Here is a 13,668-nt window from a genome sequence, read left to right on the forward strand (position 1 = left end):
TTTTAAAAGGGAAAGACAGATTGGTGATCATATTGAAGGCAGGGAGTGAGGCCAGTTAGGAGGCTTTGGCAAATAGCCAGGCAAAAGATGAAGATGGCAGTGATTATGGTGGCATAGCAGTAATTTTGATAGAAATTCTTCAAATAAAATATAGTCATTCCTCGGTACCCTCAGGGAATTGGTTCCAGAACTCCCCTGCAGATATAAAAATCCTTGCATACGTGAGTCCCAACATCCCTGTGGAACTCAAGCAGGTGAAAAGTCAGCCCTCCTTGTCTGAGGGTTTTGCATCTTGCAATACTCTATTTTGGATCCAGTTTGGTGGATACAGAAGGCTAACTGTATTTATTGAAAGAACTTCTGAGTATAAGTGGACTGCGCAGTGCAACCTCATGTTGTTCAAGGTTCAACCATAAATTCTAATTAAGATATAAAGTAACATTTTTTGAGAAAATTATAATAATAAAGATGTAGAATTGATAAAAAAAAATCTTAGAATCCCTGTTTTAAAGAATCGAGGCCAAATACAGTCTTACAATCAATGGAAGGGTGAAAAGTACATGCATTAATTATCGTGTTTATAGCACACATATCCTGTAATTGATAGAAAATTCACTGATTTAAAAAAAAGTTTTTGGACTGGACAACTTGGTTGGTTTTCATATACATAGCCAAGTCTTCATCCTACTGAAGTCACAGAAAACAATGAGATGGGAAGCTACTGAGAGACCACTTAGTTCAACTCTTTCATTAGAAAGAAAACCGAGAACCCAAGATTAAACCCTTTGCATGAGGGGATACACCTCAATAATGGCAATGCTGAGACTGGAATCAGTTACTTGGCTTCTAAGGCAGGGCTTTTTTCACTACACTCCAACAATTTCCCAAGAAAGGCATCAAAATAAATTAATGGGATGTGAATGATTATCAGAAAGATGAATTTTTAAAAGTTCCTCGAAACTATAAGAAACATTTTAAAAAGCCAAGCACCTGCTTTATTATTGGAGGTTGATCATTTTTCCAGATGAACTGAAAAGAAAATGTGTGCCAACATCAGCAACTAGTCTTCACATACTCACTTTCCAAAAATAATTTTGGACTCTAGTCTAGCTTCATGGCACAGGTATCTAAGTACATGTGATTTATATTGTTACTTTCTTATTTAAAAAAAATTGGAAACAGAAATTTCAGTTTATTTGAGATTAGCAAGAAAAGACTTTATAAAAAAGAGGAAATACAGTGAGTTTATGAATAGGCTATTTTATGCTATTCATCAAATGACAGAAAATTTCTATGGAACCTCTTTTAGTGCTAGGAAAACAAAGAATTCAACTACTAATCTAATAATTAAAAATACATTTCTGAATAAGCAATAACTCATGTATTTATTATCTATTTAAAGTTTTTAATAAGGTAAAAGTAAGTTTGAAAAGGTTCTTATAGATCAGTTCCATATTTACTGTAATAAAAGCAATACATACATTTGTAGGTTTTTCGAAAATTTATTATGAATTCTGAGGCAGTCTGCTCATCATATACCTCCCCCAGCCCCAAATAAAAGAAACAACAAATTTGTCCATAAAGCCTGAGTTTACTTGGTACAAAATGTGAGTCTTTGAAGAAAATAGTTAATGGAAAATCTCAATAAAAATTCATTTTGAAAGTAACCAGTACTGTTCAGAAATAATAAAATACATGTTACTTGTTAGAAGTCACAGTTTTATTACAGAACTATGTATAAATGTTTTGGGTTTAAAACTTGCTATTTGAAAAATCAGAAGCTCATAATTTATTAAAATAGATATTTTATCAAAATATTTCTGGTTTATCCAAATGTTTAAAAAATGTTTTAAAATACAAGACGTAACTATAAAGTCATGAGACTGATTGACCTTTTAAACTAACATAATAAAATCTGTATGGTCAAAATGAGTGGTGATGCTTTAACGTAATGATTATGTGTTCCACCTAAGGATGCTACAATGGTTTAGGGCAGTTTTGAAATGTCTCTTTTGCAACTACCTTCAAAATGATATGAGCTTCATAATTGAATCATTCATTTAATTTGGTCCCCAATAGTATTCCAGTTTAATCATCATTTACATTCACCAGTCCCAGCAATTTTGAAAAATCTTATTAATCTTATTTGTCACTTATAAGGGTATTCAAAGGAAAGTCAATTCAAGTTCTGATGGCAATTCTGAAATTTAAGCATATATACACTTTTAAGATGTGTAAAATTTAGTAACTACTCACATTATAGACTCTTTTTTTGGTATATGTCTATCATTTTGAAATGAGATTTTTCAAAGCAACAGTGATTCATCACACTGAAATAGGACTCTACAGCTCAAAATGACAAGAATAACTTTATCCTGTGTTACACACACATATTAGAGAACATCTTAAAAGTTTGTAGCTGTTAGTTTTTAGTTTATGCATGCAGCTCAGTAGCCTAACAAGTTGACAACTTTCCTGTCTCTCTACATGAATCACTGTAGTTGAAATTGTACGAAAGTATCAGAAGTAGCCTTTACGATAAAATGTTAAATAGCACCAATATTACTTGAAAGTAAAGTGAAACATTAATAGAAATGCAGACACAAGTTTAATTTCTAACTACTAGAAAGAGAGCATCTCCTAGACAAAATAATATTTAGATATGAATTATTTTAAAAGCACAACCAGATAAATGTCAGTTATAAAACATTTCAGATTTTTCTCGGAAAATTTAGAAAAGAAAGCTTTGTGTATCGCTCTTTTATATTTTATTTTCAAAGAAGATATATAAATGCTTACATAATCAAAACAGTGCAATCTTACCAATGAAGTTTACCTTGTGGGAACTAAATTTACTTATTTCATATATTAGTTCAACAACATAAATATAATAAAAATGCTTTTAAGCAATCTGATTAGAGCAACATTTATATTAAGTACAAAATATACAGTAAAATGAAACATCTTGTTAAATAGGCCTGTAGGAAAACAATAAAGGAATACATTTTCATGAATCTACTTTCACATTTATTTGTTTTATTGTATCTGATATTACTACAATCACTGTGTGCTTTTATTACTGCAATTTCCAGGATCATTGTATATTCTAAGTATACTAGTGACTATATCTGTAAAGCTAGTTTAAAAAGGTTTACTCCTAAAGTAAAAACAAACAAACAAATAAGAAATCTCATCTTTTATGGGAAGTTGTGCATAAAACTATTGTAGTGTTTTGATAGCAATGTCCCTTGATTATTATAAATTCATCATTATAAAATGTGTACTGTTGTACTAAAGCAAAACTGCCTTTAAATCTAAGTGTTGTCAACTTACGGTATAATTCTGGTTACAAAGTTAGGTATGAAATCTTTGGCTATTATTTAGAAAGCATTATTTGAAAAGATCTGCCAATAAACATTTCTAAATGTGGTTGCTCATCTTAACAGTTTTGTTAATTAGAACAGCTAGGAAATGAACAGAACAGTGGTGCTTTTATGTTATAACAACAAAGAAGTATTACAGTATTCAAAGCTCCAGACCTGGGGTCCAAGTATTCAGTCATGGCTCAGTTGCAGGCTGACAGAAGAGAAGCTTCGTCCTATGCTCGTACACAATGGAGCAATGATAGCATCTGTCACACTCTTCCATATTGTCTGCACTGAAGGCAGAACCATTAGGCAGGTCTTTACAAAAGGCATTATAATCCTGGAATGAAGGAAGTGAGATGTGTGAGGATTGTTGCTGTTACCAATTAAGGTCTCTGACTCTTTAAAATGTATGAAAAAATACAATAATGACCCAATTCACTTAAATTTGGTTGAGTGTTTGAAACAAATAAATGAACAGTCATCACGGATAATGATTTGGAATTTTCGTCCCCCTGACTCTCATGTTGAAATGTAGTCCCCAGTGTTGGAGATGGCGCTGTGTGGGAATAATTGGATCATGGGGGTAGATCCCTTATGAATGGCTTAGTGCCACTCCCTTGGGAATGTGAGTTCTTACTCTGTTAGTTTGCGTGAGATCTGGTTATTTAAAAGGGTCTGGGACCTCCCCACTTCTCTCTCTTGCTCCCTTTCTTGCCATGTGACGTGGCTGCTCCTCCTTCACCTTCCACCATGAGTGGAAGCTTCCTGAGGTCCTTGCCTAAAGTAGATGCTGGCACTGTGTTTCCTGCACAGCCTGCAGAACTGTGAGCAAAAATAAAGCCCTTTTCTTTATAAATTACCCACTCTCGGGGATTCCTTCATAGTAATGCAAATGGACTAACACAACCACTTTAGTGATAAGATGCACAAAAGATATGTTGCTTAAAAAATATATAGTCATGTAGATAATAAATACTAATATTCTTTCTATTGGCAGCATGCTATCTGAAACAGAAAAACAAACAGAAATAAAAGCATATCTTTATCTACCTTGTCTCTGCCAGTTAACATTAACCTGCTTAAGTCTTCACATTTCCCTGAGGTTTTACTTCCTGATTGCCTTTCCTGTTGCCTCATTCTGCTTCCCTTTTCCTGGACCAGGCTGGATCGGATACTCCCTCATTGTATTTCTAAAGTACTGAAACAAACTTCTTAATCTTCACATGTATTAAAAGATAGCATAAATAGATGCTATATTTCTGTCTTTCCTACTAGAGTTTAAGTTTTTTTAAACTGTGAGGCCATCCTTGACCCTTAGTAAATGTTTGAGCTAACATAAATTTATGATTCTTTTATGCCTTATGTTATTAACTATGCTTTATATTTTTAATTTTTCACAGTAATCACATGCATTGAAAAGGGCTGTATGATATAGTTGAAAGGGTCCTGCAATTGATGTTACAACTTTTTTTATTCTGTTTTATTTTTTTTTCTTTCGTAAAGACAGGGTTTTACCATGTTGGTCAGGCTGGTCTTGAACTCCCGACCTCAGGTGATCCGCCCGCCTTGGCCTCCAAAGTGCTTGGATTATAGGCATGAGCCACCACACCCTGCTGATGTTAGAGCTTTTACACAAGAAAACTAGTCTATCCTGAAATTGTCATTTTTTGTATGTTTGTTCCTAACATACAAAATAGCTGTATATCCTTTTAGTCTCCAGGATGGTTAATTTTATATGTAATTCTGTAAATAACGTTCTCTATTGTAGTAATGTCCTCTGAGCACAGTAGCTGTGAGAGTTTCAGGCACTGCTGCTAGCCTCAATGAAAGTTTTATTATTCCCTGGGTTGGCATAAGGGAGCAGGTTGATTTTGTTGGTTTGCTATTAAAATGTGACTTAAGTGAAAGTCTGCTGTACTTAGCCCAAAGTAAAGGAAATATTAGATAGCTTTCTGATTGCTTGGTCAATTCATAGAATGCAGAATTATTCATATTGACTGTCTCTACAAATTATATTTGTGTTGTGTTTCAAGTGCTGAATACATGAAGCACTTTTATATAAGAAAATTATTGCATGTTTCAGAGATAAATAGCTGAATAGAAACCTTAATGATGACAACTTTAGACTTCTTATTCCATTATATTTCTCACTTGATGTGTGACCTTGGGCATGTTGCTACAAATTAAAGTGACAACAGGACATCTCCCAGAACTGGCTATGAGGACAGACATTTATTATGCAACCCTGAAATGCCCATATGATGCTGTCATTATAATGTATTATAAATAGACCTATTTTGAAGTCAGAATATATAATGAAAATAACTATAACAAAATAAACTCAAATTGGTCTACTAAAAGGCTGAAGTTAAGATCAGAAACTTTCCTAACCAAATCCATTTCACTTAGAATACAATGCTTACTTTTCTTTTCTTTGTCTTTCTTTTTTTTTTTTTTTTTTTTTTAGACAGGGTCTCACTCTGTTTGTTGCCCAGGCTAGAGTGCAGTGATGTGATCTTGGCTCACTGCAACCTCTGCCTTCCAGGTTCATGAGTCTCCTACCTCAGCCTCCCTGAGTAGCTGGGATTACAGGCATTTGCCACTATGCTTGGCTAATTTTTATATTTTAGTAGAGATGGAGTTTCACCATGTTGGCAAAGCTGGTCTCAAACTCTGACGTCAAGTGATCTGCTCACCTTGGCCTCCCAAAGTGCTGGGATTATAGGGGAAAGCCACTGCTCCCAGCCTGAATGCAATGTACTTTCTATTCTTCCTTAGACCAATACATTTTCTATTGCTATGACTCCTTAGATCTCTGAGTTCTCAAAGGGAATTAAGCACATGTCAAAAGCAAATCTTGTTCGGCAGAGCAGTTACCCTCATTCGAGGAGTTCAGTTTATAGAATGTGGTTAACTCACTTGGATTTTGTTTTCATTAACTTGTGTTCCCTCGTTTGATCCTCTGATAAGTTTAAGTTTGATCCTCTGATCAAACTTAAGTTGGGTTCTCAACATCACAGTTTAACTTCTGAAACTAGTTTAACTTCTCAAAATCCAGGCAGTTCACATTGACACAAAATTTGGTTGAGGCTCAATGTGGCCAAACACTTCTTAAGTAAATTTTATAATCTATAAGGATATATATTCCTCCATTGTATAAAAGACCATACGACAGAGACTTTTATTTAGTGTTTAATTAATTGTAGTGTCATATAGATTGCAATCATAGCAATTTGTTGTATGAAAAACGTCTTCTAGAAATGAGATTGCTACTCTTGCATTTCCATTAGTTGGGCATTTGTTTGGTTTGCATCCCAGCAAAAATAAGGGATATGGGTGCTCCAGTCACATTTCTTTGGTTTATGATCCATTTATGACCAATAACCTGTGTTTAACAAATAGCAGCTATCTGTATCTGACTGTGTATGGAATCAAACTAATTCACTGATTCCTAATGGATGGTACTTCTGGTCTAGGATTCGACATCATGAGACTTCTGTGTTTTATTATTGTTCTTGGTTTAAAGACTCTAAAGTCAGACCTGTTTTAATATTGTTACTTTGTTCAAAGTTCCTTCTGCATAACCACTAACTTTTTGGTAAAACAATACACAAGCCCCTGCTTTAAAATATATATATATATATATATATGTGTGTGTGTGTGTGTGTGTGTGTGTGTGTGTGTGTGTGTGTGTGTGTGTCTGTAAATACTAATTTAAAAAAAGCTTGCCCAAATGTGTTTGCAATTCTGTAAGGCCTGTCCTTGATCTGGTCTTATCATGTCATGGGAATTGGGAATGCAATCTATTGATAATAAACCTATTTTATCAAGGTATAAGCTAACTTTTAAGCATTCTTGTTTGAAATGACTCCTGTACTTGCAATCAATGCTGCCTGGTGACAAATGTCTCACAGTTAAATATTAATGCCCCACATAAATAAAATTAAAAAAAAAAGAAGCTGAAGTTAAATAATACATTTTATGTGGCTAAAAAAAGATGTACTGATGATTCACCAATTGAAGCACTATACAAAAACACCTCCCATTCTCAGAAAAGCCAGTGAGCAGGAGAGAGGCATTGCTTGGTTAATTGTAGTTTTACTCATATCTTTCCACCATATAGTAATGGAGCAACTTAAAAAAAAAAACCTCTTTCACAAAAGCTTTGGGAAGCCTGGCTTTATTGACTATAAATATGGTACTTTACATTTCCTGATAGCTTTGTAGCCAGTATTTCACAATACGCTATGCGGTCATTCGGTTTTTCACATTTTTGAAAGTGAGAAAACTGACATAGAGGTTAGATGACTACTTTTAGTTAATTGAGAATCCCTAATCTTATGTGGCAACTTAGGCATCTTAAAAAAAATTCGTGCGCAAATGTCAGAATATAACTATCCATTTGACCTTCATGAAGCTGATCACATACAAAAGCAAACGTTTTCATTTCTCTGGCAATCTTGGCATCTTTAACATAGCTTAATTGTTTACAGCCTTTAGTGATCAAATGAAATTGGTGTTCTTTGAGTATCCTTTACTTATGTGGTGAATTTTCATTTATCCTTTAAAAGTCTTTTTTGACTCCCTTCCCTCTTCAAAGCTTTGTCTATTCTCTATTTGTCAGTTGACTGTGTTTTCTCACTGTCCCGAGTCAGCTGCCCTGATAGGCTGAGTAAGCTGAAGGCAGACACTATCTCTCATTCATCCTGGCCCAGTGCCCAGCACAAACTAAGCACTCAATAAATCTAGTCTGTTGAACTAACTAGCTAGCTACCTGACTAAAGAAATTAAGATTCAGATGGTGTAGAGGAATAAAGGATAATTTAGTAACTTCTAACAATGAACACTGAGCATGTATCAGGGTGGGACTATATCATATAAACTGTAAGAAAGACACAGAGGTACCTTGAGTTATACCTCTCACCATGACTACCCTGAAGCACTAGTGTGACAACTGTTGCGATACTGTGGATGATCTGAATATTCTTCCTCTCAAAGTGGATATTTTCTTTTCCTATTTATTTATTTTGTGAGAGGAAGTCTCACATGTTGCCCAAGTGGGAGTGCAGTGGCACCATCTTGGCTCACCATAAACTCTGCCTCCTGGGTTCAAGTGATTCTCCTGCCTCAGCCTCCTGAGTAGCTGGGATTACAGGCACATGCTACTATTCTTGGATATTTTTTTTGTGTGTGTGTTTTTAGTAGAGATGGGGTTTCACTATGTTGGCCAGACTTGTCTCAAACTCCTGACCTCGTGATCCACCCACTTTATCCTCCCAAAGTGCTGGGATTACAGGTGTGAGCCACTGCGCTTGGCCAAAGTGGATATTTTCTAAAACAACAACATTTATTGGTAAAATATGACATTTTCCTTAAAAAATTTCAAAAGATGTTTAAGAATGTTCTCTACAGTTTAGGACATATTTTGAGTGTGAATACAGTTACTCAAAACATCCTATCGATATCCAGTGGGCTTCCTTATTTCTTTTCTCTTTAACTAGATGCACTCCTATTTGTGTCTCATCAGTGAAAAAGTAGTTTGAAGGCCTTCTCATTCATTACCCAAAACTGGAGTTTTCATTTGTTTGTATTGGGGGATCCTCGCCTTAACTGCACACATTACTCCTTCCTCTGAGTCCCAGACTTGCCATATACCAGGGGCAAAGTTGAAGCAGCCCCTCCACAGCACTGCTTAACCAGGTATGACATCCCCGTCCAATTCTGCTGTCAGCGGCATTCTGCTAGGAGATCACCCTGGTTTTACCCCAAGCACAGGTAGAGATTAAATAAAAGGCAATGAAAGAAAGAAGAGCCCTGCCCAGAACCGCAGGCACGAGTCACAACAGGGCCTTGAGAACAGCCTGTGGCAGGAAGCATGGGTTCCAGGCACCCACCTCCACACTCAGCCCCAGTAAGGAAAATCACACCCAGGAAAGGCCGACATTCTTTCTCCCGTTGAAACTCCAAGCCCAAACTGTTACTCTAAGGAAGCGCATTGCCTTTCAAGGCCTTCTAGTTCTTCCTACTAGATGAGGGTTCCTCCTCCAGCTGCCGGCCTGGGGGAAGGGGAGGGCAGGGGCATGGGTCAGGTGGCAGAGATCATGCCCATGTTTCAGAAAGCCGGTCCCACCCGGTGTGCCCCGTCTCACCAGATGTGCAGGCAGCTGAGGGTGGCAAAGAGAATTCCCGCAAGGAAGGCCAGGGGGATGGCCAGGAACACCGTCAGGAACTTGTACATTACGTATTTGCTGATTTCAAAGAGGGCATGGCTGCAGATCCACACTTTGTCAAAGGAATGCGTAGTCACCGGCTCTGCGATCACATCCTCGAAGCCCAGCTGCGGAGACAGGACGCAGGGACCCCGAGCTGTCAGCCCACCTGCTGCCCCGGGAACCGGGAGCGCTCTGGGCGGGGGAAGCAGTAGGGCGTCCCCCTCATCTCTTAGGGTCACGGTGGGTGCACAGAAATCGGGCTAAGCATTCCTCGCTACGCAGGCGGCCTGGTGGCGGGTGGGACCGGGAAAGGGTGTGGGTCTCAGACCCCGCGGGGCCGACCCGGTGGCGAGGGTGGGGCAGGGCTGCGGGGCGCCCGCACCTCCCGGCCACGGCGGGGTCTTGGGCCTGCCCGCCCCGGGCATCACCTTGAGATGTGAGTTGAGCCGATGGGGATCCCGGTCCTGGCCGGAGTCCACGAACTTCTCGGGGTCGGCGTACTCGAGGCCGCTGTGGTGGCTGTAGGAGTCGTCGTCCATGAAGAGCTGCACGTCCGCCTTCTCCGTCTCCAGCCCCATCGCGGCCTCGGTGTGCGGCCGCTGCAGCCCGGCGCGGTGCTGCTCCGGATCCCCGCGGCCTCCCCTTCCCGTCACGCCCGGCCCCGCCCCGCCTCGCCTCGCCCCAAGCCGCCCGGGCGGCGGCTGCTTCCCGCTGCGGGCTCCAGCTCCCGGCGCGGCTGCCCCGAGCCCCGCCCCAGCGCCCCGTGGCCCTCCCCACCCGCCTCCCCGGCGGGGGCGCAGGGAACCGTGCCCACGAGTCACAGCCCAGGCCCTGCTGAGGGCGGAGACGCGCACGTCTGGGACGAGGAGGGCCTCCTGGTCACCCTGCTAGGCGCCCGGATGGTGTGGCCTCAGAGCTGGCTGGTCGTCCAGGGGATGACAACCGCCTTCTGGGAGGTGGGGAGCCTCGTGGTTAGGAGAGCGGGGTGCAGAAGCAGGTCTGGGCTCATCTGCGCTGTGTTTGCCGAGTGTGTTGCGGCCCATGGTGCTGGTACTGCGCCTCAGCTGCCTCTTTTGCAAAATGGGAGCTGTGGCACCTGCTTCATAGGTGTCCTGTGAGTATTAAATGTTAATTTCGTGTAAAATTCTAACACACATGGCCCATGGCCGTAACACACAGTAATAAACTTTCAGTCAACGTTGCTGCTGCTGCTGCTGTAAAGAAAGGTGAGGAGCCACAACGTACCAGAGTGCCAGGTGACCTGCAAGCGCGTTGCTATCCCAGTGCCCTCAGTGGTGTGAGCTTGCTGGAGACAGGGTGTGCCTGCGGAGTTGGATAGGCCAGCGCCTTGGTCCTAGCTTGTGCCTTTAGGCCCTGAAGGAGGAGGGAAAATCTGATTTTTTTTACTTCCTAAATTATACTTTTCCTCTTTTCTTTTCTTTTTTTGACAGTTTCGCTCTTGTGCAATGGAGCGATCTTGACTCACCGAAACTTCTGCTTCCCGAGTTCAAGTGATTCTCTTGCCTCAGCCTCCCAGCTAGCTGGATTACAGGCATGTACCACCACGCCCAGCTAAGTTTGTGCTTTTAGTAGACACAGGGTTTTTCCATGTTGGTCAGGCTGGTCTCGAACTCCCGACCTCAGGGGATCCGTCTGCCTTGGCCTCCCAAAGTGCTGGGATTACAGGAATGACCTCCGCGCCCGACCTACATCTTTTAATTATTCTTTGAACCAGACTCTGTTAACAAAGATTCAGGAACCTCTAAGATGCAGTCACATCTGTGATTATCTTGTAGGAAACAAGTAAACAGAATCCTAGCATAAAGCCACATTGCAATGGATGAATCAATCAGCCTGCTGACCACTCACACAAAAGTTTTCAGAAGGGAGTAGTTTGCATGTTCGTAAAGGGCTTTAGGGTCTGGTAGATTTGTACGTGTGTTTGGGGAGGAAGGCCAGTTAGTGAAAATTTGCCAAAAGCAAAACAATGAGACTAGGCTTCATGTGCAGGTTGCTCAAAGTAGGCATGTAGTAAGTGTTGCTGGATACAGTGTATTTGGAGCTGGTTGAACATATCAGATCCCCTTATGTGAGCTGGATTTGAGGAATTATTTCTTCTGAAAGAAAAAAGATCATTTTGAAACAGTAAAAATTACAGAAATAAAAAAGAACAGGAACCGAATGAGAAAAATGTTTTGGGGGAGCAAAGTTCAATTATTTTTAACAATTAAATAAAAAGTTTCCCTGCTGCTACCTCAGTATATGAATAGAGTGTTAAAGGGTTGAATCTCATGGCTATGGAGCCCCTCCTCTCTCAGACACACCCTTCTTACCCATTCTTTTCTTTTTTACTTACCTTTTGTGTTTTAATTTATGTTCAATCAATTACAAAGTGATGACTTAGACATGCTACTCATTGCATTTTGTGTACTTCTCCATCTTGTCCATTCTCCTGATGAGAATTGGAACTCTTCTAGAATTGTTGCCCAACTATTGTTTACTAAAGTGAATAGAAAACATGAATCATTATGGGAATTCATAATATCAACTGCAGGGAATTGGAAAACAAGAGATAATTTACAGCCAGATAACATTTTATAAACATTTATTTTCTCAAAATTATAATCCCAGATTTCAAAGTCTCACCCAAAGAAGAAAGTCACCCCCATAGTACAAGAGAGGGTTTATGTAGTGGGTAAAAATAAGACACTAGCACCTCTCACTTTATTATTATTTGTCCTCTGATTACATTTACATTTCCCATAAGATTATTAGGACATTTGAAAGTTATCACAAATAATTGAGTTGTTTTCAGGAAGTGGCCAAGTGAATGATTTAGATGATAGATTCATTTGTAAAGTGAGAGATATTTAAGAAAGGTGTCTCTAAAACCCATCTAAATGAAACAAGTGTAGATTTGTTGTATGCAGCATAGAACTTGAAAGAGGAGGATTCAGTCATTCATCCATTTGCAAATTTTTATTGAACAGTCTCCTCCCCCATGCGTCAGATCTAGTGAGGTTCTTATTTTGATGAAATTCTTGTCCATTTCATCATTTTAGTACATAAGTTATTATGAGAGAAGCTATAAAAATGATTTTGCTTATCCTGTTGGTCAGTGCTTAGATAATGTTAGTGCTATGGTTTGGATCTGTGTCCCTACCCGAATCTCATGTGGAACTGTAATCCCCATTGTTGGAGGTGGGGCTTGGTGGGAGGTGGGGGGCAGAGTTCTTAGGAATGGTTTAGCAACTCTATCCCCACCGTCAACCCCCCGCATCCCGATCCCTGCTCTCACGAAGTTGGTGGTGTATAGTGAGTTCTCATGAGGTCTTGTCCTTCAAAGGTGTAGCACCTCCTCCTCACCTTTCTTTGGCTCCTTCTTCAACCATGTGAAGTGCTGCTTCCCCTTTGCCTTCCACCACGGTTATAAGTTTCCTGAGGCTTCCCTAGAAGCTGAGCAGATGCCATCATAATGCTTCCTGTACAGGCAGTGGAACTGTAAGCCAACTAAGTCTCTTTTCCTTATAAATTACCCAACCTCAGGTATTTCTTTATAGCAATTTAAGAAGAGACTAATATAGTTAGCTATTGTTTTTCTCGAGGGGCTTAAACCAGAGTGAGTCCCACAGCAATGGCATCTGTCCTTATGAACGTAAAGGAAAATTTACTAGGAAAGGGAAAACGAAAGGAGATGAGTGGGTACTAAATGGCTGAGCACATTCTCATTTCTTCAGAACCACAGGATTACTCTCCAATAAGCACCTCCTACACACTTTAATTGCCCTGTAACTCAGAGAAATTAAAAATTTTATAATAAATTCATACTGGTGCGTTTATCTTCTGTTATTATGTATCATAGCTTCAAATAAGAGGGCTGTTTTTAGATGATGTATTAATGTATTTTAGAAATAACAATATAATAATAGATTAGACTTTGTGACAAGGATAATTTATAACCATTTTGTTCCTCGCTTCTTTCAGCATAATGTCAATGGAAGAAGTTTATTTTTCTAGTGCATTAAAAATTGTATGGCAATGCTCTTATGAATAAAAATATCTATTTTTTTCCTTCAGCTTTTTTTCAA

General features: G+C 39.4%; 1 protein-coding gene and 1 long non-coding RNA gene across 3 annotated transcripts; one reads left to right on the forward strand and one right to left on the reverse strand.

The window, feature by feature from the left end:
- Positions 1-1,482: 1,482 nt before the first annotated feature.
- Positions 1,483-10,306, reverse strand: CAV2 (caveolin 2). Of its 2 annotated transcripts, none has more exons than XM_003921063.4 (3): positions 10,009-10,299; positions 9,518-9,705; positions 1,483-3,705 (listed from the first exon to the last, which is right to left on the reverse strand). In XM_003921063.4, exons 1-3 carry the CDS (start codon positions 10,156-10,158, stop codon positions 3,555-3,557), a joined length of 489 nt encoding a protein of 162 aa, XP_003921112.2. In that variant the 5' UTR covers positions 10,159-10,299; the 3' UTR covers positions 1,483-3,554. The 2 variants fall into 2 exon arrangements, with proteins under 2 accessions (XP_003921112.2, XP_039328714.1); XM_039472780.2 differs by lacking the exon at positions 1,483-3,705 and adding an exon at positions 7,533-9,424 and having other exon boundaries at positions 10,009-10,306.
- On the forward strand, positions 9,705-13,401 carry LOC141580054 (uncharacterized). The gene is made up of 2 exons (XR_012512048.1): positions 9,705-9,820; positions 11,032-13,401. It is a non-coding gene; the product is annotated as an uncharacterized LOC141580054 (long non-coding RNA).
- The last annotated feature ends 267 nt before the right edge of the window (positions 13,402-13,668 follow it).

The sequence above is a fragment of the Saimiri boliviensis genome, chromosome 10 (assembly GCF_048565385.1).
Source record: "Saimiri boliviensis isolate mSaiBol1 chromosome 10, mSaiBol1.pri, whole genome shotgun sequence".
NCBI lineage: Eukaryota > Metazoa > Chordata > Mammalia > Primates > Cebidae > Saimiri > Saimiri boliviensis.